This window comes from Bufo bufo, chromosome 2 (genome assembly GCF_905171765.1).
Source record: "Bufo bufo chromosome 2, aBufBuf1.1, whole genome shotgun sequence".
Taxonomy (NCBI): Eukaryota; Metazoa; Chordata; class Amphibia; order Anura; family Bufonidae; genus Bufo; species Bufo bufo.
In genome coordinates, this window is record NC_053390.1 from 32,534,942 (window position 1) to 32,560,473 (window position 25,532).

At 48.0% G+C, this 25,532-nt stretch overlaps 1 protein-coding gene across 12 annotated transcripts in view; it reads left to right on the plus strand.

Annotated features, from left to right (window-relative positions):
* Positions 1-25,532, plus strand: part of FAM219A (family with sequence similarity 219 member A) — a 75,710-nt gene that overhangs the window by 20,916 nt on the left and 29,262 nt on the right. For all 12 annotated transcript variants that reach the window (XM_040420856.1, XM_040420860.1, XM_040420857.1 and 9 more), the window contains exon 2: positions 23,765-23,864. In XM_040420856.1, the coding sequence (XP_040276790.1) occupies positions 23,765-23,864 (100 nt within the window). The remainder of the gene's footprint in view (positions 1-23,764; positions 23,865-25,532) is intronic.

A 25,532-nucleotide genomic window follows, 5' to 3' on the forward strand; every position in this document is an offset into this window, starting at 1 on the left:
CTCATTCTGTTTACGCCAAATTCGGACTCTACCATTTGAATGTCTCAACAGAAATCGAGACTCATCAGACCAGGCAACATTTTTCCAGTCTTCAACAGTCCAATTTTGGTGAGCTCGTGCAAATTGTAGCCTCTTTTTCCTATTTGTAGTGGAGATGAGTGGTACCCGGTGGGGTCTTCTGCTGTTGTAGCCCATCCGCCTCAAGGTTGTGCATGTTGTGGCTTCACAAATGCTTTGCTGCATACCTCGGTTGTAACGAGTGGTTATTTCAGTCAACGTTGCTCTTCTATCAGCTTGAATCAGTCGGCCCATTCTCCTCTGACCTCTAGCATCCACAAGGCATTTTTGCCCACAGGACTGCCGCATACTGGATGTTTTTCCCTTTTCACACCATTCTTTGTAAACCCTAGAAATGGTTGTGCGTGAAAATCCCAGTAACTGAGCAGATTGTGAAATACTCAGACCGGCCCGTCTGGCACCAACAACCATGCCACGCTCAAAATTGCTTAAATCACCTTTCTTTCCCATTCTGACATTCAGTTTGGAGTTCAGGAGATTGTCTTGACCAGGACCACCCCCCTAAATGCATTGAAGCAACTGCCATGTGATTGGTTGACTAGATAATTGCATTAATGAGAAATAGAACAGGTGTTCCTAATAATTCTTTAGGTGAGTGTAGATTCTCTATGTGTTTTTATGATGATGCTGTTGAAGTTCTTGCTGCTGTTCTTGATGCTGTGACTGTTGTTGTTGTTGTTGAAGCTGCAGTTGTTGTCGTTGCCGCGGCGGCAGTTGTTGCTGCATGATGATGGGTCCTGATATTTCGTGATGTTCCAGCTGAAGGTCGTGTACACAGAGCATTATTTCTCTTATGCGGAGTTACATAACACTTTATTACTCCAGAGCTCAACTCCCAGTTCTGCTGATTGGCTCTTGAAATTTGTCTAAATGACTCACCCCTAATGTCTCAGTGGAGCTATCATAATGCATTACTTTTATACTGAATCCTACTGATTAGGGTCCATTCACACATCCGTGTGTGTTTTGCGGATCGGCAAAACACGGAAACCGGCAATGTGCGTTCTGCATTTTGCGGACCGCACATCACCGGCACTAATAGAATATGCCTATTCTTGTCCGCTATTGCGGACAAGAATAGGACATGTTCTATTTTTTTGGGGATCGGAATTGCGGAGACCCGGAAGTGCGGGTCTGCAATTCCGAACTCGGGCCGCACATCGCGCGGCCCCATAGAGATCAAAGGGTCCGCAATTCCGTTCCGCAAAATGCGGAACGGAATTGCGGATGTGTGAATGGAGCTTAAAAGAGACAATAAGGCTACTTTCACACTGGCGTTTTGGCTTTCTGTTTCTGAGATCCGTTCAGGGCTCTCACAAGCGGTCCAAAACGGATCAGTTTTGCCCTAATGCATTCTGAATGGAAAAGGATCCGCTCAGTATGCCTCAGTTTGCATCAATTCCGTCTCTATTCCGCTCTGGAGGCGGACACGGTGTCCGCCTGACGATGTGGAGGCAAACTGATCCGCCCTGACACACAATGTAAGTCAATGGGGACGGATCCGTTTTCTCTGGCACAATAGAAAACGGATCCGTCCTCCATTGACTTTCATCCGTCTTTGCTATGTTACAGATAATACAAACGGATCCGTTCTGAACGGATGCATGCGGTTGTGTTATCTGTGCGTTTCCGTCTGTGCAGATCCATGACTGATCTGCACCAAACGGCAGTGTGAAAGTAGCCGAAGTCTAATAATAGAGGAGGGGGAGATACTGCTTCACATCAGAGGAGACAAAGCCGAGAGAATGCTGGGAGATTTCATCCATAAAGCCAGCAGAATAGTGAGTGCAGCTCTGGAGTATAATACAGGATGTAACTCAGGATCAGTACAGGATAAGTAATGTGATGTATGTACACAGTGACTGCAGCAGCAGAATAGCGAGTGCAGCTCTGGAGTATAATACAGGATGTAACTCAGGATCAGTACAGGATAAGTAATGTAATGAGTGTACACAGTGACTCCACCAGCAGAATAGTGAGTGCAGCTCTGGAGTATAATACAGGATGTAACTCTGGATCAGTACAGGATAAGTAATGTCTGTACACAGTGATTGCACCAGCAGAATAGTGAGTGCAGCTCTGGAGTATAATACAGGATGTAACTCAGGATCAGTACAGGATAAGTAATGTATGTACACAGTGACTGCACCAGCAGAATAGTGAGTGCAGCTCTGGAGTATAATACAGGATGTAACTCAGGATCAGTACAGGATAAGTAATGTAATGTCTGTACACAGTGATTGCACCAGCAGAATAGTGAGTGCAGCTCTGGAGTATAATACAGGATGTAACTCAGGATCAGTACAGGATAAGTAATGTAATGAGTGTACACAGTGACTCCACCAGCAGAATAGTGAGTGCAGCTCTGGAGTATAATACAGGATGTAACTCAGGATCAGTACAGGATAAGTGGAAGGCTGAAAAGTCAGCCTGAATTTGTGGGAGGGGCATCTTACCTTTTTAAGCTCCAGCCCCCAGCTCCTCAGGGCGCTTCTGTTCACAGTCTGGATAAGGAGTCGCTTGCTCTGGTACTGCATCCGTGCACGTTGTGAGTTACTTTCATCTGGTTCGTCCGTTCGTTTTCATACACTGCCGTCACATCTTCAGGAGAGGTAATTCTGTGCAAAACAAACGTGCCACAAGGGCCCAATCAGCGACGGCACATACCTCCGGCCCCCTGAGCCGGCGTGCGTTCCAGCGTGGAACGCACGCCGAGACACATTTTCTGCCCAAAAATGTTTTGTTTCCGCCTTCCCCCCCTCTCCCTATCTGTCCCCTGTCTTTTTTCATTCATCCCCTCCCGAGACAACAGGGGGGGGCAGGGTCTCAACCACGGGTCCCCCCCTCCACACGGCCTCCCCCATCCTTACTTGGGCTTCGCTGCGGGCCGGCGTGCGTTCCAGCATGGAGCGCACGCCGGAAGTCCCTCAGCCAGGCAGGGGCCTGGTCACGTAATCGGCGTGCGTTCCTGCCTTCGTCAGCCTGGCCTGGGTCACATGTTCGGCGTGCGTTCCAGGGTGGAGCGCACGCCAGAAGTCCGCTGCCGGCCATGAGCCGAATCACGTGGTCGGCGTGCGTTCCAGCTTGGAGCGCACGCCGGAGTCCTACAGCCGGGCCTGGCCCTGGTCGCGGGGTCGGCGTGCGTTCCGGGCTGGGGCGCACGCCGGAATCGCCATTCAGACCCGGCTGATGCATGCCATGACGGCTCCGGTGCCTGGCTCCTGCCTAGGTTTTCCCTGTCCCCTCAGGATCCCTCCCCTTCTTCCAGGACAAACTGATTCTGGCCTCACTATTAGGCCTACGGCCCCCAGATCGGCACCCCCGTCCTAACTGGCCACACGCGGCAAGCAGGGGGATCTAGCCCCTGGGCAACGACGGCCCATGCCCACAGACAATAAAAAAAAATAAAAAAAATAAATAAATAAAAAAAAAAGGGGGAGGATTTCTTTTCTCTCTCTGGACTGTATATATGCGCGGGTGTTTATGTGCATGTATATGTACATGCATATGTGTGTGTGTGGGTATATATATATGTGTATTTATGTATATATATATATGTATATGTATGTGTATGCGTCATATATATATATATATATATATATATATGTGTATGTGTGTGTGTGTGGGGGTATATATATGTGTATATATGTATATATATATATGTATGTGTATGCGTCATATATATGTATGTGTGTGTGTGTGTGTGTATATATATATATATGTATACATGTATGTGTATGCAGCTGAATCGGTATTCTTGTCATACTCTCTCCCGCCGTGCCACAGCGGGGGGAAGGCAAGTCATCCTCGGTTTTCCTCATTCAGGGGGAGGGCTCCCGGGGTCTCTTCTGGGTGGAAGGGACCTAGTTTCTGCACGGTGATCAGGGAGACCGGGGTCTCACCACGAGTAGGCCAGGTCATCAGTGTACGCCATACCCACTCAGCGGTCACTAAAAGCGCTCGCCACAAGTCACCTATTCTAGGAGGGCGACAGTGCCTTATGTTATGTATGAACGTCACGTATATGCTACTGTCTCATCTACTGGTTCACCAGGCTCACACCTACTTCTGCCTCCTGGATCGCCCAGGCACGCACCTACCTCTGCCTCCTGGATCGCCCAGGCACGCACCTACCTCTGCCTCCTGGATCGCCCAGGCACGCACCTACCTCTGCCTCCTGGATCGCCCAGGCACGCACCTACCTCTGCCTCCTGGATCGCCCAGGCACGCACCTACCTCTGCCTCCTGGATCGCCCAGGCACGCACCTATCTCTGCCTCCTGGATCGCCCAGGCACGCACCTATCTCTGCCTCCTGGTTCGCCCAGGCACGCTCCTATCTCTGTCTCCTGGTTCGTCCAGGCTCATACCTATCTCTGCCTCCTGGATCGCCCAGGCACGCACCTATCTCTGCCTCCTGGATCGCCCAGGCACGCACCTATCTCTGCCTCCTGGATCGCCCAGGCACGCACCTACCTCTGTCTCCTGGTTCGTCCAGACTCATACCTACCTCTGTCTCCTGGTTCACCCAGTCCCGTCACCCTCCTCAGTTATGTTCTCTTTTCCTTCCGAACATTATGATTTTCCCTCTCAGGAACGTGTCCTGATCGTTCTCTTGTACGACTTTGGGATCAAGGTCAGGTGACCCAACACATCGATACAGGTAGTAGCCTCTAAGCCAGGTACGTTGCCCAGACCGACTCAAGCCTTCTCATAGGCACCAGTCGCACTACGTTCCGGTCTCATATAGTTATTCGGGACCATTTTCTTTCTTTACAGGTTTAAGCATGTCACATGTTTCTGACACGGAGGACACCATGTCTCTCCCTGGAACGTCCATCTCAGGCCAGCCGGGCAACACGTCCCTGAGAAGCTGGACGATTCCCAGGCTCATCGCGGAACTCAATAAAAGGGGCATCCCTCACCCGGCCTCTGCCCGCAAAGCAGAGCTGTACAAGCGGCTGATGACCACCCCGGGTCCGTCAGGCGTCCAGCCGGGCACCACGGACACTCAACAGTCCTTGAGGCACCTGCAAGCCACCATTGACTCCTTGGTCGGCATGGTGACTGATGCCCAGTCCAGGGTTTCGGTACTGGAGTCCCGGGCCCCGACCCCTCCCTCCCAGGCTCCATACCCCCCGGCCGAGTCCGTGGTTCCTCAGTCGGCCTCCGTAGGTACGGCCATTTTCACTCCCAGGGTGGCCCCGGCTCATTTCATCCCGGACGGCATTAAGAAGGAGATCCTGGCGGGAAAGGATGTGAACTTGGCATCCATCCTCATCGCCTCACAGGACCTCCCTGAGAACAGGGTTATCAATTGTGGTGACGTCTCCCTTGTTCTGAGGGCCAAGGACGCTAGGCTGAACCGGAAGCTCACCATCCCGGAATTTGTTTTGGCGTTCAGCCTGTTCAGGGATGTCGTGTGCTCGGCCCAGCCCACAAGAAGGGAGGAACTAGATTCCTACCTCTATCTGGTCACCGATCTGGGGCATAAGTACGGTGGCGCGTCATTTTATGACTATCACCGCTCCTTCTCCGCGAAGGCTGCGGCTGCCCTGGCTCAATTCCAGTTCGTCACCAATTGGGCAAATATTGACATGGAATTGTTCTGCCGTCACTTCGCGGGCCTCAGGGCCCCGTCCTGCTCAGGGTGTCAATCCATCTTTCATTCCGCGGACTGGTGTCCAAGCGCGGTCAACCCTGTCCAGGATAGGTCCCTGCCTGGTCCCTCATGTCTCCAACTGGGCACCCCCGGAGTGGACAAACTGGGCAGGCCCATCGTGTACCTGGGCAAGAGCCAGGTCTGTAATAATTACAACAGGCATGGCTGCGGCTTCAACAGTTGCAGGGCCCTCCATGTTTGCTCGCAGTGTTTCAGGGCTCACCCGCGTTCCGCCTGTCCCAAGGGGTCGGCGAAGCAGCTATGACTAGCCGACATTGACCTCGACCTCCTTGGAATCCTTCTGCAGGGCCACCCCGACCGGGGGTTTGTGCAGTTTTTGCTGTCCGGCTTCACAGAGGGATTTCACACGGGCCTCATCGCTCTGCCGCAGACGCCTTGGGAGGGCAGCAACCTGAGGTCGGCTTCTGAAGACCCGGCAGCGGTTGAGGAGTTGCTCCAAGCAGAGGTCGACAAAGGGTTCCTAATTGGGCCACTTGAGTCGATACCGTTTTCCTCCTGGCGCATCAATCCCATTGGCCTGGTGTCCAAAAAAAATACAAATAAAAAAAGGTTAATCTATGACCTGTCCTCGCCTCATGCCTCTGCCGTCCCCAGTCTCAACTCGCTCATCCCATCCGAGGAGTTCTCCATCAAATATTCCTCTATAGACGAGGCGATTAAAGGTATAGTAAACTCCGGCAGGGGTTCCTGGTTGGCAAAAGCGGACATCTCAGACGCCTTCAAGCTCCTCCCCGTCAAACCGTACTTATGGGGTTACTACGGGCTTAGATGGGCCAATCGCTATTACTTCGCAAACAGGCTCACGTTTGGGTCGAAGAGTAGCCCTTGGTTGTTCGACCAATTTGCCAAGGCCCTGCACTGGATCCTCGTCCACCATGGCGGATTACCAACGGTCATCCACTACCTCGATGACTTCCTGATCATCGAGGGTCCACAAGGCAGGTCGGGCAACCTGGCTACTCTTCTTCAGATTTTTTCCAGCCTACAGGTCCCGATAACCCACGCAAAAACTGAGGGCCCCCGCCCACAGGGTGACGTTCCTCGGTATCACCCTGGATTCCATCCGGATGGAGGCCAGCCTCCCGGAGGAAAAACTGGCGAGTTGCCGTGCGGCAATTTCCCACGCCATGTCCGTGGGCTATCTGTCCAGGGTGGAGCTCCAATCCCTGCTGGGGCGTTTCAACTTTGCCTCCAGAATTATGCCCCAGGGCAGGGCTTTCACCTCTAGGTTGCTCCAGTTACTGCCTTCGGCCCCTGACCAGAACAGCATTGTCCACTTGGACAGCCATGCCAGGGCGGACCTGGCCATGTGGTCCCGGTTTCTATCCTCCTGGAACGGGATCTCCCTTTTTGTACCAGCATGGGCACCATCATACCCCACCGTTTTCTCGGACGCTGCTGCGTCCCGGGGGTATGCCGCTATTTTTGGGTCCCATTGGATGGCTGGCCAGTGGCCCGTAGAGATCCGGTCAGTCGCCGAAAGTCTGAGTTCATCTTCCCTCCTGGAGCTCTACCCCATCGTGGCGGCAGCCCAGAGCTGGGGTCATCGTTGGGCGAACACACCGGTGATGTTCATCACGATAACCAAGCGTTGGTGGACATCATCACAAAAGGTCGGGCTAAATCCCCCAGGATCATGTCCCTCCTGCGCAGACTAGTTTGGCTCTCCCTCACTTATAATTTCCATTTGTTCTGCAGTCACATCCCGGGGGTCGAGAACGTAGCGGCAGATGCCCTGTCCCGATTTAATTTCCCCCTCTTTTTTCCGGTCTTCCAGTCTCTAGTGAGGGACTAGAGTCCCTCCTTGCTCACGCCAGGAACCTGGTTCAGCACTCCCTCTCCTCCAATACCATCAGGAACTACCAAGCCGGTGTCAAGGTTTATGAAGGTTTCGCCAGGTCCCACCCGCAAGGTGGCTTGGACGATGTCTCCTACACCCTGGCGTTTATAGCCCTCTGTCACCGCAATCTCAGGCTATCCTTCAACACCATCAAGCTGTACCTAGCGGGGGTTCAACACTGCGCAATGCTCCATAACCCGAAGGGAGGTTCCATCTTTTCAGTGCAGGCGGTAAAAGCTGCCCTTAGGGGGGTCCAGAAGTGCGGGGTCGTCCCTCCCGTCCGTAGGCAGCCTGTCTCCGGCGAGATGTTTAGGAGTGCGCTGGATGGTCTTCCTTTTGGGCACTCTCCTAGTTTGATTATCAAAGCAGCCATGTACCTTGGGTTTTACGGGTTCCTCAGGCCAGGTGAGTTCACCAGCACCTCCCCTAATCGTCAGGGGTTGCAGGTGCGACAGTTGTCTTGGGCCCATGACCATTTCATCCTCTGGCTCCCTTCCACGAAGGTCAACCAGCATGGACCACCTACGGAGGTCAGGTTTTTCAAAACCTCCAACGATTGGTGCCCAGTCATGGTCCTCCGTCAATTGCTAGCCCTGTTGCAAGATGCCTCCCCAGAGGCCCCGCTGCTTCCTTGGCGTGGGGGGCCCCTGACGTCAATCCAGTTTGTGGCCCACATCAGAACGCTGGCCTTAGGTCTCGGTTATAACCCGCTGGCCATCACAGGACACTCACTCCGAATCGGAGCCGCGTCCTCAGCATCAAAAAACGGGGTCCCGGCTCACGTGATTAAGTGCATGGGTAGGTGGCGCTCTTCTTGCTTCACGAGATACATCCCGAACCCGCATGTAGAGATTTCCCAGGCATTTTGTAACCTTGCTCTCTGAGTGGTATTAAAGGCTTTGTCAGTACTCTGCTCTCCTCGTTTATTTTTGCCCACTACTAGGCTTACCCTCGCTCCTGGCTTCCGGCACAACACAGCCAGCTAGGTCAGGGGAAGCGCTTCACCCACTCATCACAGTTAAGCCTCTCCCATAAGTAATGTATGTACACTGTGACTGCACCAGCAGAATAGTGAGTGCAGCTCTGGAGTATAATACAGGATGTAACTCAGGATCAGTACAGGATAAGTAATGTAATGTATGTACACAGTGATTGCACCAGCAGAATAGGGAGCGCAGCTCTGGAGTATAATACAGGATGTAACTCAGGATCAGTACAGGATAAGTAATGTCATGTATGTACACAGTGACTGCACCAGCAGAATAGGAAGCGCAGCTCTGGAGTATAATACAGGATGTGACTCTGGATGGGTACATTCAGTTGATTGTGTCACATTTCGTCTAATGTAAGGTCAGACTGTGCTAATGACAGGCGGGGGCTGGTGCGCAGACCCTGGGGTGGGGGTGACCTGCTGTTCCTGTAGCCGGTGGTGTGTGCGGTCAGGCGCAGCCTCTCCTGTGACAGTGAACATCTGCCTCCAGAGCACCGACTGTACAAACTGCAGACAACTGAAGATACCCCCCCCCCCCCCCGCCCTTTAATATGGTTCAGATTTATTTACTATTTAGTTTCTCCCTCATAGATCCGTGCACCACAGCAGTGCACTGTATATGGGAGAACCATTGCTCTGTTAAACCTGGTTAATGAATAGAATACCAGTGCAGTGAATACTGACAGATATATGCAGAGCACTAAGAGAATGAGAGGTGGTGTGAAATAAGTGAGCATAATTCTTCCTTATCGTTTCAGTAGGGGGCGCCTCTGATCACCCAAACCTATATCCATCCTACTCTATTCACATCCAAAGCTGCACTGTTTGGAACTGTTCTCAGCTGGGGATCTGTGGATGACACTGTTATGGGGGGGATCTGTGGATGACACTGTTATGGGGGGGATCTGTGGATGACACTGTTATGGGGGGGGATCTGTGGATGACACTGTTATGGGGGGATCTGTGGATGACACACTGTTATGGGGGGATCTGTGGATGACACACTGTTATGGGGGGATCTGTGGATGACGCTCTGTTATGGGGGGATCTGTGACAGACACTGTTATGGGGGGATCTGCGTATGACACTGGTTTGGGGGGATCTGCGTATGACACTGTTAGGGCTTGTTCACACGACCATATGGCTTTTTCAGTGTTTTGCGGGCCGTTTTTAACAGATCCATTTTTTGTTTCTGTGGAAATCTGTGGATGACACTGTTAGGGGGGAATCTGTGGATGACACTGTTATGGGGGGGGATCTGTGGATGACACTGTTATGGGGGGATCTGTGGATGACACACTGTTATGGGGGGATCTGTGGATGACACACTGTTATGGGGGGATCTGTGGATGACGCTCTGTTATGGGGGGATCTGTGACAGACACTGTTATGGGGGGATCTGCGTATGACACTGTTATGGGGGGATCTGCGTATGACACTGTTAGGGCTTGTTCACACGACCATATGGCTTTTTCAGTGTTTTGCGGGCCGTTTTTAACAGATCCATTTTTTGTTTCTGTGGAAATCTGTGGATGACACTGTTAGGGGGGAATCTGTGGATGACACTGTTATGGGGGGTCTGTGGATGACACTGTTATGGGGGGTCTGTGGATGACACTGTTATGGGCGGATCTGTGGATGACACTGTTGGGGATCTAATCTGGTGGCTGCAGGTGTATATATAGATCTCTGCAGTCTCAAGCAGTATGTGGCGGCTGATGTGCAGACCCCCCTCGCTTCTCCTGATCTGTCCTCCCGATGACCCCCTGTATTGGCGGGCGACCCCTGCTTCACCCGGCCCCGATTCTGCAGAGCGTCAGCTGTTACAGAAATAGAGATTACATAAGACTCTGCTGGGAATTGCCGGGGAGGATCTGCAGGTGTGAACACGTCCGATAGGTCAGGCGGCATTCACACTATGCATGTTTTATGCATTTTTCGATGACTTGTTTGTAACCATTTCGGGCGCTCGTGTGTCACATGATGATGTGTTCACTGTATGGCGGTATGATGTGTTCACTGTATGGCGGTATGATGTGTTCATTGTATGGCGGTATTATGTTAACACTGTATAGTTGCATTATGTTAACACTGTATGTTTGTATTGTGTGGTCATTATATGGCGATATTATTCACTTACTATATGGAGGAATTATTTTATCTGATCTCTAGCAGCGGTGCCGGTTTTGCCGGTAGACAGGAGACTAGTATTGTAAGGCGTCGATGCCTCCACCACTTTAACCCCTCAGGTGCCAGGTCCTATACCGCACCTCCCTCCGCCCTCCACACATTGATGTCTTTCTTGTGGCTGTCACATCGGTGGTCACACCACTGTCTGTTCTATAAACACCCCCCACCGTCCAGACCTCGGTGACCACCGGACTCATTTACATAGAGCTAAGCGTCATCTCTCCAGTAATTGAGGAGGGGCCCCTGGGAGCAGAGACCTCTCAGCTCCCGCCATGCAGGCTTACAATCCATTATCTGTAGATCCTTCCAGACAGCGTCTGAATACTAAAGATGGAGCCGCAGGAGAGATCAATGAGCTGGGGGTGGGGCGGAAGCCTCTGAAGCCCCCCAGGCCTCCGTGTGGCCCCCAAAGGGGACGTCGTAAGAAGGGGAAGCGCAGAGATTTTCTGCTGATAAAGATGGGCGTCCGTGACTGTATGACTGCGTCTTCTGCATCATTCTCCCGACAGGCGGTGGGGCCGATCGGCGGGGTCTCATGTCCCCCCAGTAATTAGGACAATGGGGATCTCTGGACAAGTATTTACTTCAAAAGTCAACTGTGTGAGCTAAATGGAGCAGAAAGCTTCGGCTGAGCATGCCCACTATGAATATGGAAATTTCCATCAAGTTCTTCACCATTTCAACATCTCTGCTTACTGACAGCGGATAGAAATGCTCTGGTTTTTAAGCTGGCCCTACACATGGGATAAATGTCAGCAATCCTGCTGGTTCCTATGGGACCGGCCGACCCCGACCATCTATATGTGTGAGGGACTTCATATAGGACGAAGGGGGTCGTGTGGGAGGACGGAGGGGGGTACGTGTGTGGGAGGACGGAGAGGGGGTACGTGTGTGGGAGGACGGAGGGGGGTACGTGTGTGGGAGGACGGAGGGGGGGTACGTGTGTGGGAGGACGGAGGGGGGGTACGTGTGTGGGAGGACGGAGGGGGGGTACGTGTGTGGGAGGACGGAGGGGGGGTACGTGTGTGGGAGGACGGAGGGGGGTACGTGTGTGGGAGGACGGAGGGGGGTACGTGTGTGGGAGGACGGAGAGGGGTACGTGTGTGGGAGGACGGAGGGGGGGTACGTGTGTGGGAGGACGGAGGGGGGGTACGTGTGTGGGAGGACGGAGGGGGGGTACGTGTGTGGGAGGACGGAGGGGGGGTACGCGTGTGGGAGGACGGAGGGGGGTACGCGTGTGGGAGGACGGAGAGGGGTACGCGTGTGGGAGGACGGAGAGGGGTACGCGTGTGGGAGGACGGAGGGGGGTACGCGTGTGGGAGGACGGAGGGGGGTACGCGTGTGGGAGGACGGAGGGGGTGGGAGAAGAGTGGGGCGTAAGGATCTGGAGGGGGACAGAGGGGTCTGAAGGCACATGGAGGGACTGAGGGGGTGACAGAAGGGTCTTAAAGGGGACAGAGGAGTGTAGAGTGGGATGGAGTTGCCATTGGCAAATCCTGAATTTGTGATCATAGCTTGGAGGGAGGCGCCGCTGATTTCTTCTTGGAGAAGATGGAACAAGGACATAATGACATCAGAATCCAACCAAAACATTTTTTATTTTTTATTTTTTATTCCCCTTCTGGTGCACAGCTCCCCCTACTGCTGGGATAGAACAGTGCACTGTAGTGTGGGGTAGGATCCGTGTACCCTCCAGGTGGTGGCGCTGTCTATTGTGCAGGTTGCTGGACACATCTGGTGACTCCCCCCATGTTTTATGAATGGTGGCAGTACATCCGGGGCTCGTCCAGTGGGGGCGCTGTAGGCACTAGACATATGTAACTACTGGAGGGACCCCGCTTGGACCAGTGATGATACAGACACCACACAAATCTTCTGGCCACCACTGACTGCTCATTGATGGCATCTGTCACTGCAGCTTGGGATGTGAGTGGAGTCTGTCACATCCTGGACGGCTCTTCTGGCCTCACATTGGCTGTAAATCCACCAGCTGTGGTGCGGCAGCACAATGTCTGTGGAGGCTCCACAGATGATGGAACGTGCATCACCGACGTCTACTTATGACCCTGTGGAATCGGAGAGAGACAGTACCGATAATGACCCACCGAGCCCTCCCTGAACAGTCTGCTCCCCCTACCCACACGTCTCTGCAACCAGAGCTGCCAGCCCCCAATATCTACCGGTAACAACAGGAAGCAGTATTATAGTAGTTATATTCTTGTACATAGGAGGCAGTATTATAGTAGTTATATTCTTGTACATAGGAGGTAGTATTATAGTAGTTATATTCTTGTACATAGTAGGCAGTATTATAGTAGTTATATTCTTGTACATAGGAGGCAGTATTATAGTAGTTATATTCTTGTACATAGGAGGCAGTATTATAGTAGTTATATTCTTGTACATAGGAGCAGTATTATAGTAGTTATATTCTTGTACATAGGAGCAGTATTATAGTAGTTATATTCTTGTACATAGGAGCAGTATTATAGTAGTTATATTCTTGTACATAGGAGGCAGTATTATAGTAGTTATATTCTTGTACATAGGAGCAGTATTATAGTAGTTATAGTCTTGTACATAGGAGGCAGTATTATAGTAGTTATATTCTTGTACATAGGAGCAGTATTATAGTAGTTATATTCTTGTACATAGGAGGCAGTATTATAGTAGTTATATTCTTGTACATAGGAGCAGTATTATAGTAGTTATATTCTTGTACATAGGAGGCAGTATTATAGTAGTTATATTCTTGTACATAGGAGCAGTATTATAGTAGTTATATTCTTGTACATAGGAGCAGTATTATAGGAGTTATATTCTTGTACATAGGAGGCAGTATTATAGTAGTTATATTCTTGTACATAGGAGCGGTATTATAGTAGTTATATTCTCCTACATAGGAGCGGTATTATAGTAGTTATATTCTCCTACATAGGAGCGGTATTATAGTAGTTATATTCTCCTACATAGCAGCAGTATTATAGTAGTTATATTCTTAACCATATTTCTTTTTATTGAGGTAAGAAACAAGGCCACACGCCTACATAGGACATCATTATCATAACATTAAAAGTTACAGTAATTATCCAGCATACAAGTCATATGTAGACAATACTAGCGATTATCATCATCATCATCACCATAAAACAAACATCAAAAGGAGGAGAAAAGGGGGAGGAGGGGGAGACAATGGGTTAGGTGGGGGGGGGGCAGAAAAGTGAGGGAATCCTGCTCTATCATGTGAAATTCCTGTGTGATTTCCACGGGGACCATAGCTTTAGGAAACGATGGCGAGAGTTTGTTTCCCAATGCGCCAATTCCTCAAAGCGGTAGATATGATCTACCTTGTCCGTCCACATATCTAGATTTGGTGGGGAATCAGTTTTCCACAAAAGGGGTACTAGTAATCTCGCTGCTGTGATCAGCATTGTAGGGAGATTATTCTTAGCAGGGGTTATCGTGCTATTAGGGCACCACAGTAGGATAAGTTTGGCATCTAATAGGACTTTAGTTTTGCAAACGCTATTAATCATTGATTCTATCAATTTCCAAAACGGTTGAATCTTATGGCAGAACCACCAGATGTGTGATAATGAACCGGTTTCTATGCCACATCTCCAGCACACCTCAGGTACCTCAGGATTAAGTTTGTGCAAGAATTCAGGAGTTTTGTACCATCTACTTAGTAGCTTAAAAGAATTCTCCTGAACTCTCACACAACGACTGAAGCCATGAGAGTGGGCTAAAACAAAGGCTCTCTCTGGTTCCGTCAGGATCATGGAAAGCTCTCGCTCCCATGAGGTCACATAACCGAGCTCTGGAGGAAAAGAGGAAAGCAATTCCTTATACATCTGGGATAATGGCCTAAGAGGAGGCCTAGGGGCCAAGACTTTCTTTTCAAGCCAGGAAGGGGAGCTATTACTAGCAAAGTTCACTACGCATAACTTAGTATCTCTCTTAAAATCTGCTAAGTGGAAAAAAGAAGCTGACTTGATTTCGGGGCGATCCATTATTAAATCCCATTGCAAACTACCATCCGGGAGAAGGACATCCCGCAGGGACAAACCAGCGAGCCTTGACCAAATCCCGGAGGGGTTTGACACAGAAGGATGAATATAGCTCTGTAACAATTTAAGAGGCATACAGGGGTTAGGGAAGTTAAACTGCTGGGATTTGACCATTTTAGACCATTCTACTAGCATTCCTTTCCAAACCGGGGAAGAGGCGTAGTGGTTGGCTGAAAAGGGCCTAACACCCCATAGAGTGAGCTGATCCTGGTTGGTGAGTAGTACAGATTCGAGCCGTGAGCAAAGAGAGTTAGATTTGTGGGTCAGGGCAGACATACATCTACATAACTGAACAGCAGTATAATATGACTTTACATCAGGCATCCCAAAGCCTCCAAACTTCTTGTCCCTTGTAAGGACAGAGTAGGCAATGCGTGGAGACTTACCATTCCAGAGGAAGCGTGTGAACACTCGGCGGACTTCTGAGAAGTATGAGTTTGGCAGCCATATAGGGATGGCTTGCAGCAAATAAAGAAATTTGGGGAGAATGAAAGTTTTCAGATAGTTTTTCCTCCCTATCCACGAAACAAAAGGGAGTTTCAGATTCTGTAGGTGAGTGCGAACCTCCTGCAGGAGTGGAGCATAGTTAAGGGAGGCTAGGTCTTGAGTATTGGCCGAAACCCGTGTTCCTAAAAATGTAATGTCTCTGGAGGCCCAGGTAAATGGGGTGGCTTGTTTTAGACTATTGACTACAGATTGGGGACATGAAATATTAAGTGCCATGGATTTCCCATAATTTATTTTAAAATTGGATACAAATCCAAAATCCTCAAACGTATTCAACAACTTGGGCAAGGCCTCTGTAGGGTTGGAGGTCATGACTAAAAGGTCATCCGCGAATGCTGCAGTAACATGGGTTTGTGAGCCAATCTGAAGGCCTTTGATAGCTGGATCTGACCTAATTTTACACAAAAGGGTCTCCATGACCAGTACAAACAGTGCCGGGGAGAGGGGGCACCCTTGTCTTGTCCCGTTTGTGATGCGAAATGGTGGGGACAATACTCCATTGACTTTGACCATGGCAGAGGGGGCCAAGTAAAGGGTGTTAACAGCACTAATAAATTGGTCCGGGAGGCCAAACTTCGACAGGGTCCGCGACATAAAGAGCCAGCTGACCCTGTCGAAGGCTTTTTCCGCATCCGTGCTCACCAGGACTAAAGGTTTAGAGGATCTCTTGGCCCGATTCACAAGATGTAGAAGTCGCACCGTATTCTCCGACCCCTGTCTGCCATGGACAAAGCCTACTTGTTCCTCATGTACAATGTCAGGGAGGACATCCTGAAGCCTGGTAGCCAGAATCTTCGCCCACCACTTCACATCATTATTGAGTAAAGATATTGGCCTATAGTTACTGCAGCATGTTGGATCTTTGTTTTCCTTATGGAGGACAGTGATGTGCGCCAATAAGGAATGAGGAGCAAGAGACCCCCCTGTCAGAAGGTAGTTGCACAAGTTCCTGAAACGTGGGATTAACACATCCTGGAAGGATTTATAGTATGCAATGGAAAATCCATCCGGTCCGGGGCTTTTGCCCGATGGGATAGACATAAGGACCTTGCGCACCTCCGAATCTGAAATAGGCTTAGTCAGGAGGGAAGTTTTTAATGGGGATACAGAGGGAAGATCTAGAGACTGCAAGAATTTATCAGTGGCCTCGGATAAATCTCCTGGTGTAGTCCCATTAGGGGGCGGTAAATTATATAAGGCCTCGTAGAAGGCACAAAATGCTTTAGCAACATCTGGAGTGGACTTATGTATTTTGCCCTTGGAGTCTTTAATAGAGGAAACAAAGGAGTCAGAGAACTGCTTCTTGGCAATTGCCGACATCAGTCTGTTTCCTCTATCCCCATGTGCATAGGCCTTAAATCGGGAACGAAGTATCAACTTTGCTGAGGTGACATTCAATAGATTTTTTAGTTTTGTTCTGGCTTCAGTTAGTTCTGCTAGGATGTTTATAGCCCGAGATTCCTTATGGGAGGATTCTAAACGGGTTATGTTCGCCAATAAGGCGTCTAGTGCTAGTGTCCTTTGTTTTTTCAAAAAAGCTCCCAAAGCTATAAGCTCCCCCCTGAGGACCACCTTATGGGATTCCCATAATATAGAAGGAGAAGGAGGCGACTCTGGGGTATCATTAAGCGTGAAAAATTCGGATATTGAGGCCTTAATTTTGTCTGCATGTCTGGGGTCTAGAATCAGGGTATCATTAAGACGCCACAAGCGCTCCCTTCTCTGTGGTCCAAGCAGGGAAAAATTTACAATGACAGGGGCATGGTCGGACAATGTTATATTACCTATCCGGGCTCCAGAGACATTACGCACGTGAGAACTCGACAGGAAAATGTAATCCAATCTGTGGAAAGACAGTTTAGCATGTGAATAAAAAGTATAATCTCGGCCATTGGGGTTTAGGGCCCGCCAGACATCTAGTACTTTAAGTTTCCTCAGGGAAATTTTTAATCTTCTCAGGAGCCTGTAAGATACAGAAGGTCTGCCCGCCGAGGTGTCCACCGCTGGCTCCAGGGCAACATTGAAGTCGCCCCCCAAAACTAGTAAGCCCTCAGAGAAGGAGGACAACGCAGTAAGGGTCTGAACGAGCCATGGTACTTGGCCTTTATTGGGAGCATACACGTTGGCAAAGGTCACTGGAGATTCGCCCAGTAAACCCTTTACAAAGATGTACCTGCCCTCAGGGTCCGCTGAGATAGCTGAGTGCTTAAAGGGGAGGCATTTATGCACAGCTATACTAACCCCTCTACTGGTGGAATCATGAGTACTGTGAAACCACTGGACAAATTTCTTGGGGGGAAGTTTAGGAACTTTGCCTGTTCTAAAATGGGTCTCTTGCAAAAAGGCCACAGAGACCTTATCTTTCAGAAGGAGAGATAGAGTTTGAGACCTTTTACATGGCTCGTTCAGCCCGTGCGCGTTTAGTGAGGCGACTGTTATAGAAGACATTTCTGCATACATTCAGGTGAGTAAATGCATAATACATCCATGGAAGTATGGAAGAGCACACAGATGATATGAGCAGGAGAAGGGAAGGAAGGTAAGGGAAGTACAAAAGAACAAAAAATGAGTAAGAGAACATTAAACATGTCAAGTTGACAAATGAGTGACTCAGACAAGTTACCCGTCCGAGGAGGGTTAGGCACTCTACCTATCACCAGCCAAGACAGGATTGGGCTGGCGAGGGGGCAAGTAAAGCACCTGTGGTCTGAACAAAAGAGACCAAAAACGAAAGATGTGTCCAGCATCTTAATCTATCCGGACATCGCCCTGCAGTGAGGAACAGAATGCAATGTCCTAGAGGTAGCGTCCTGTAGCAGCCATGACACGGCACAAGGCCCTTTAAACATAACATTGAGCCCAGTGGCCACAAAACTAAAGCACTAAAAATGTAGAAAACATTGAAAATGTAGGAAGATCACGTCCGCCTTCAATAACCTGTATAACACATAGGTGAGCATCAGTCATCTCCTATTCTGTGGAGGTAGAAATATCAGCAAGGTATGCTTACAACACCTCTAATCAGGTGGGATCCCTTTCCATCCTGCTGCGTCCCGAACGGTCCGACTTGCCCGCAGACGCTGTTTGCCAAGCGTTGACACGAGGTGGTATGGGGAGGGCGCCATCTTGGTCAGCCGGTAACCATGAGGGGATTTCCATCGGAGGGACGTCCAGGGACCGCCAGACAGATTCCAGGTCAGCAGGTGAACGCACGGTCAGTAGCTTACCATTCCTGGAAATCGCCAACCCAAAGGGGTATAGCCAGCGGAATGGGGTCGAGGTTTTTCTCAGGATATCCAGGAGAGGCCTGAGAAGGCGCCGCTTAGCCAGGGTGGATGGCGCGATGTCCTGGAACATCTGGATCGGGGTATTTTCGTATTCCAGTACCTCTAATTCTCTTTGGCTTTTGAGGATGGCTGCAGTATCAACGTAACTTAACAAGCCACAGATTACATCACGTGGCGGTTCTTGCGGTTTAGGCCTGGGGCGCAGCGCCCTGTGTATGCGCTCCACCACGATTCCCGCCGCTCTGTCAGGGTCCAGCAGCTTAGAGAACAATTCACGTGCCACTGTCGGTAAGGCCTCCGCTGCAAACGACTCAGGTAGGCCGCGGATGCGGATATTGCGCCGGCGGCTACGATTTTCTTGGTCTTCCAATTTTAGGAAGGCATCATTTAGCAAGGCCTTGTGAGACGCCAGCACCTCCGACGCTTTACTTTCATATGTCATGATGGCCTCCTGAGTGGCTTCTAACGCCACCACTCTCTGCCCCAGATGCTTCATGTCGTCCTTGATATCAGACAGGTCTTGTTTCAGGGGCGAGAGGGCAGATTCAAGGACCCGGCGCAGGGTTCGCTCTGAGAGAGGTGGGTCTCTGGGTCTCTTGTCCGAGACATCGGAGCCGCTGCCTGCGTCTGATAATTCCCCGGCGTCAGAGTCCTGTGCAGCAGACGTCGCCATATTGGGGCCTTTCTGCGCCGTGAACCTCGACGTTTTCCGGAGAAACTTCTCCATCTCTGGCTGTTTGGAGCGCAGTGGGGTAGACTCTGAGCTTCCTCTGTTCTTTTCTCTGCCAGGTTTCCCCATAATCAGGCAAATTATAAGCTTATATAGGGCAAATGAGCCGGAATGCTGGAGGAGCTCAAGCTCGTGCGGCCATTCAGCAGCGTGGCTCGGCTCCGCCCCCTATAGTAGTTATATTCTTGTACATAGGAGCAGTATTATAGTAGTTATATTCTTGTACATAGGAGCAGTATTATAGTAGTTATATTCCTGTACATAAGAGCAGTATTATAGTAGTTATATTCTTGTACATATGAGGCAGTATTATAGTAGTTATATTCTTGCACATAGGAGGCAGTATTATAGTAGTTATATTCTTGTACATAGGAGCAGTATTATAGTAGTTATATTCTTGTACATATCAGCAGTATTATAGTAGTTATATACTTGTACATAGGAGGCAGTATTATAGTAGTTATATTCTTGTACATAGGAGCAGTATTATAGTAGTTATATTCTTGTACATAGGAGCAGTATTATAGTAGTTATATCCTTGTACATAGGAGGCAGTATTATAGTAGTTATATTCTTGTACATAGGAGGCAGTATTATAGTAGTTATATTCTTGTACATAAGAGCGGTATTATAGTAGTTATATTCTTGTACATAGGAGGCGGTATTATAGTAGTTATATTCTTGTACATAGGAGCAGTATTATAGTAGTTATATTCTTGTACATAGGAGCAGTATTATAGTAGTTATATTCTTGTACATAGGAGCAGTATTATAGTAGTTATATTCTTGTACATAGGAGCAGTATTATAGTAGTTATATTCTTGTACATAGGAGCAGTATTATAGTAGTTATATTCTTGTACATAAGAGCAGTATTATAGTAGTTATATTCATGTACATAGGAGGCAGTATTATAGTAGTTATATTCTTGTACATAGGAGCAGTATTATAGTAGTTATATTCTTGTACATAGGAGCAGTATTATAGTAGTTATATTCTTGTACATAGGAGCAGTATTAGAGTAGTTATATTCTTGTACATAGGAGCAGTATTATAGTAGTTATAGTCTTGTACATAGGGGCAGTATTATAGTAGTTATATTCTTGTACATAGGAGCAGTATTATAGTAGTTATATTCTTGTACATAGGAGCAGTATTATAGCAGTTATATTCTTGTACATAGGAGTCAGTATTATAGTAGTTATATTCTTGTACATAGGAGCAGTATTATAGTAGTTATATTCTTGTACATAGGAGCAGTATTATAGTAGTTATATTCTCGTACATAGGAGCAGTATTATAGTAGTTATATTCTTGTACATAGGAGCAGTATTATAGCAGTTATATTCTTGTACATAGGAGCAGTATTATAGTAGTTATATTCTTGTACATAGGAGCAGTATTATAGTAGTTATATTCTTGTACATAGGAGGCAGTATTATAGTAGTTATATTCTTGTACATAGGAGCAGTATTATAGTAGTTATATTCTTGTACATAGGAGCAGTATTATAGTAGTTATATTCTTGTACATAGGAGCAGTATTATAGTAGTTATATTCTTGTACATAGGAGCAGTATTATAGTAGTTATATTCTTGTACATAGGAGCAGTTTTATAGTAGTTATATTCTTGTACATAGGAGCAGTATTATAGTAGTTATATTCTTGTACATAGGAGCAGTATTATAGCAGTTATATTCTTGTACATAGGAGCAGTATTATAGTAGTTATATTCTTGTACATAGGAGCAGTATTATAGTAGTTATATTCTTGTACATAGGAGCAGTATTATAGTAGTTATATTCTCGTACATAGGAGCAGTATTATAGTAGTTATATTCCTGTACATAGGAGCAGTATTATAGTAGTTATATTCTTGTACATAGGAGCAGTATTATAGTAGTTATATTCTTGTACATAGGAGCAGTATTATAGTAGTTATATTCTTGTATATAGGAGCAGTATTATAGTAGTTATATTCTTGTACATAGGAGCAGTATTATAGTAGTTATATTCTTGTACATAGGAGGCAGTATTATAGTAGTTATATTCATGTACATAGGAGGCAGTATTATAGTAGTTATATTTTTGTTCAGTGTAGTAGCAGTATTATAGTAGTTATATTCTTGTACATAGGAGCAGTATTATAGTAGTTATATTCTTGTACATAGGAGCAGTATTATAGTAGTTATATTCCTGTACATAGGAGGCAGTATTATAGTAGTTATATTCTTGTACATAGGAGGCAGTATTATAGTAGTTATATTCTTGTACATAGGAGGCAGTATTATAGTAGTTATATTCTTGTACATAGGAGCAGTATTATAGTAGTTATATTCTTGTACATAGGAGCAGTATTATAGTAGTTATATTCTTGTACATAGGAGCAGTATTATAGTAGTTATATTCATATTATCTGTTGCTGCCTTTACTTGTCTGTAGTCCATCTGCAGCTTGTGATTATTTCATGTTTCTCTGAGGTGTTCTCCACCCTCTTCCATCCTTCCTTCCTAATTTTTAGCTGCTCATTAGTAACTTGTAATCGCTCTGTGGTGAATAAAGCTTATTATGTAATAGCGCTGGAGCTGTGAGTACAGACATTAGTACCGCCGCCCCTCCCCGGCTGTCTGTACTGTACATTACACTGTGTGCCGCTTGTCTCCATCGCTCTGTGTTTATAGATTGCCCCATGTCAAGGTCAATTGAGTCTGTTGCACCGAGGAAAGTCTCTGTATATTTACTGTTGATCCGAGAAGGCGGAAATCCAATAACCGCACAGTCCCTCCGAGGAAGAGAAGTTGGTTTTTGCTAATTTGGGCTATCACTTCCTGCTGGAGGAGCGGAGTGTGCCCCCCTGGGATGGAGCATCCGAGAAGGAGGAGGACTTGTCCACAGGATTTGTTTCTAAACTTTGACTTCTTGCTGTAAAGTTTGAATAAAAGCCCCCATTAGAGATAGTCCTCAGGCCCATGACTGCGTACATCCGCTGAAAGGGGAAAAGCCTTCCATTGTATATTCAGCTTGGAAGACTTGGTCATAGACTTATGGTGGAGGTACAGATGGTACTGCCGCCCTGTCTCTCCCTGTAAATGATGGAGGTACAGATAGTACTGCCGCCCTGTCTCTCCCTGTAAATGATGGAGGTACAGATAGTACTGCCGCCCTGTCTCTCCCTGTAAATGATGGAGGTACAGATAGTACTGCCTCCCTGTAAATGATGGAGGTACAGATAGTACTGCCGCCCTGTCTCTCCCTGTAAATGATGGAGGTACAGATGGTACTGCCTCCCTGTAAATGATGGAGGTACAGATAGTACTGCCGCCCTGTCTCTCCCTGTAAATGATGGAGGTACAGATAGTACTGCCTCCCTGTCTCTCCCTGTAAATGATGGAGGTACAGATGGTACTGCCGCCCTGTCTCTCCCTGTAAATGATGGAGGTACAGATAGTACTGCCTCCCTGTCTCTCCCTGTAAATGATGGAGGTACAGATAGTACTGCCTCCCTGTCTCTCCCTGTAAATGATGGAGGTACAGATGGTACTGCCTCCCTGTCTCTCCTTGTAAATGATGGAGGTACAGATAGTACTGCCTCCCTGTCTCTCCCTGTTATTCTGAGATCCCCTCTTTGTCTCTTCTTTGAAATGATGGAACTAATTGATCTACTGCTTCTCCGCTTGTAACTTGGTGAATTATGAGGGTTGGTTGCAGTTATTTTTATTCATCATTACGGTTTTTGTGGATTGTAACATGGATGGACTGTCCGCAGGGTAGGCTGCCGGTGTTTGATCTGTGGGGGTCTCCTACACTAGTGGGTACAGCCCCCGCTGTACTCTTTACATTTAGTGCTGCAGCCCGTCACATTCGGGGGAGACCTGTTAGGACTGCGCAGGTTTTCAGAGTCTGTGCGAAGGTTTCGGAACGTCTCGCACTGCAGTGATTAATGTGCATGATGACATCAGAGCCTTGTATGAGATGACATCACCAGTTCCAGCTCTTGTGGCAGTCTCACCCCTGAATATCCGCGGGTCAGCCGCTCCAGACATTTCCAGATATCTTTAGAAGACGGTGAATGAAATCTAATAACCGCTCGGCTGTCAGACTTCATTTCCACCGTGCGACTGGATCCGGGGGAAATTACCCGCGCTGCGACTCGCTCTGTGCTGCCGCCATGATGATAATGGAGCGTCTCCACACCTGGGGACCTCACTGGTGCAGGAGCCACGGAGCAGCAATACATCGCTGTGCGATGAAGCATCTATGGGGGGGGTTACATGTATATGGGCCCCAATTATGTTACCCTATACAGACTGCAGGGCATGAGGCGGTCTGACTGTAATCTGTCTATTGTATGACCTGCACTGATGGTTCTTCCTCTCTCTAATCTCCCCTCAGGACCCCGCAGCATCCGCCATTTCCGATGGAGACTGTGATATCAGAGAGGGAGAGAGCGTGTCCATGAACTACAAACCTTCCCCGCTGCAGGTGAAATTAGGTGAGTAACAGGGCCAACGCACCCATCATCAGCAAAGTAAGGGCGCCTTCACATGCGGCAGAAAATTCTGCGACTGAAAATCAGTCCTATTTGAATGGGGCAAAAAGCACATTTCTGCAAGTCCCATTAAGGTTAATGGAACTGATTATTTTGTCGTGGAATATTCTGCCGTTTTGAAGGCGCTGGATAGAGTGAGCTAAGATGTGGTGTACATACATTACTAATTCTGTATTATACTCCAGAGCTGCACTCACTATTCTGCTGGTGGAGTCACTGTGTACATACATTACATTACTTATCCTGTACTGATCCTGAGTTACATCCTGTATTATACTCCAGAGCTGCACTCACTATTCTGCTGATAGAGTCACTGTGTACATACATTACTTATCCTGTACTGATCCTGAGTTACATCCTGTATTATACTCCAGAGCTGCACCCACTATTCTGATACTCGTTATTGATGGATGATTTCAGCTCTGAAGCAGCTTTGAGTGAGTGCAGCTTTGGAGTATTATATAGGTTGGCACTCCGGGATCAGTTCTGATGAAGCGAAGGGGTTTGCATTGTGGTTTTTTCCTCTCACTCTGGTCTTGGACTCTCTGAAGACATTGATCTGGTGCCTCCATTATAAGATGCCGCATTACTTTGCTCTTCCTGCTCTTGTCATTATATTGAACATCTCTCGACCTCGCGCTCTGATTGAATTTCCTGCGCAGCTGCCCGGGGACTGGATTCTGTCAGCCTAATGTCTGCCCTGACCCTCAACTGCTGATTACTGCTGAGCAATCATCCGGAGCACAACTCATAATATATACAAATACATCATCCTGTGTGTTTTTTATGATGTTACATAGGACTGCAGGTGACATCTACTACATTATCTGTACTCAGAGAGTTATCACTGCGCTATGTGCAACGTTACATAGGACTGCTGGTGACATCTACCTCGTTATCTGTACTTAGAGAGTTATCACTGTGTTATCTGTGCTGTTACATAGGACTGCAGGTGACATCTACTACATTATCTGTACTCAGAGAGTTATCACTGTGTTATCTGTGCTGTTACATAGGACTGCAGGTGACATCTACTACATTATCCATTGTGTTATTTAGGATTGTGTGTCTTGCAGTATTGGAGAATGAGGAGCTGTAGGGGGTTGTAGTGGTTTTATAGTCTGCAGGATGGGGATGGGGTTTCCAGTAATCAATCATGTTGGTCTGCACTGGTCACTGTGATTCTAGTTTATACCTTATTCTCCGGCCATCTTGATGGTGCCTGGAATTTCACTCATGGATTTTTTTTTTCCGTATTCACCAGTAATTTTCTAGCTGTGTAATCTGTTCCCTCTGAGCTCGGTTACATTTGTGCACTTTTAACCCTTTCCTTTATTGGCGGCTGTGTCACAAAATCCTCAGTCAGATTACCATTCCAAAACTTGCTCTGCCCTGTAGATAGGTTGTCAGCCTCTCCTGTGTTGCTGACTTCCTGTGAACTACAGAATTAGATCATCATTTATCAGTTCCTTCCTGGCAGCTCTCAGACCCCACCAGTCCCCACGCTCCATAGTCCTCTGTATTTCCCCCTGTGTATAAAGTGCAGCTGAAGATCTCCTTGGTCCCTTATCTAAGATGACTGGAGTCTAGTGATGTTGTGGATGAGTCCCT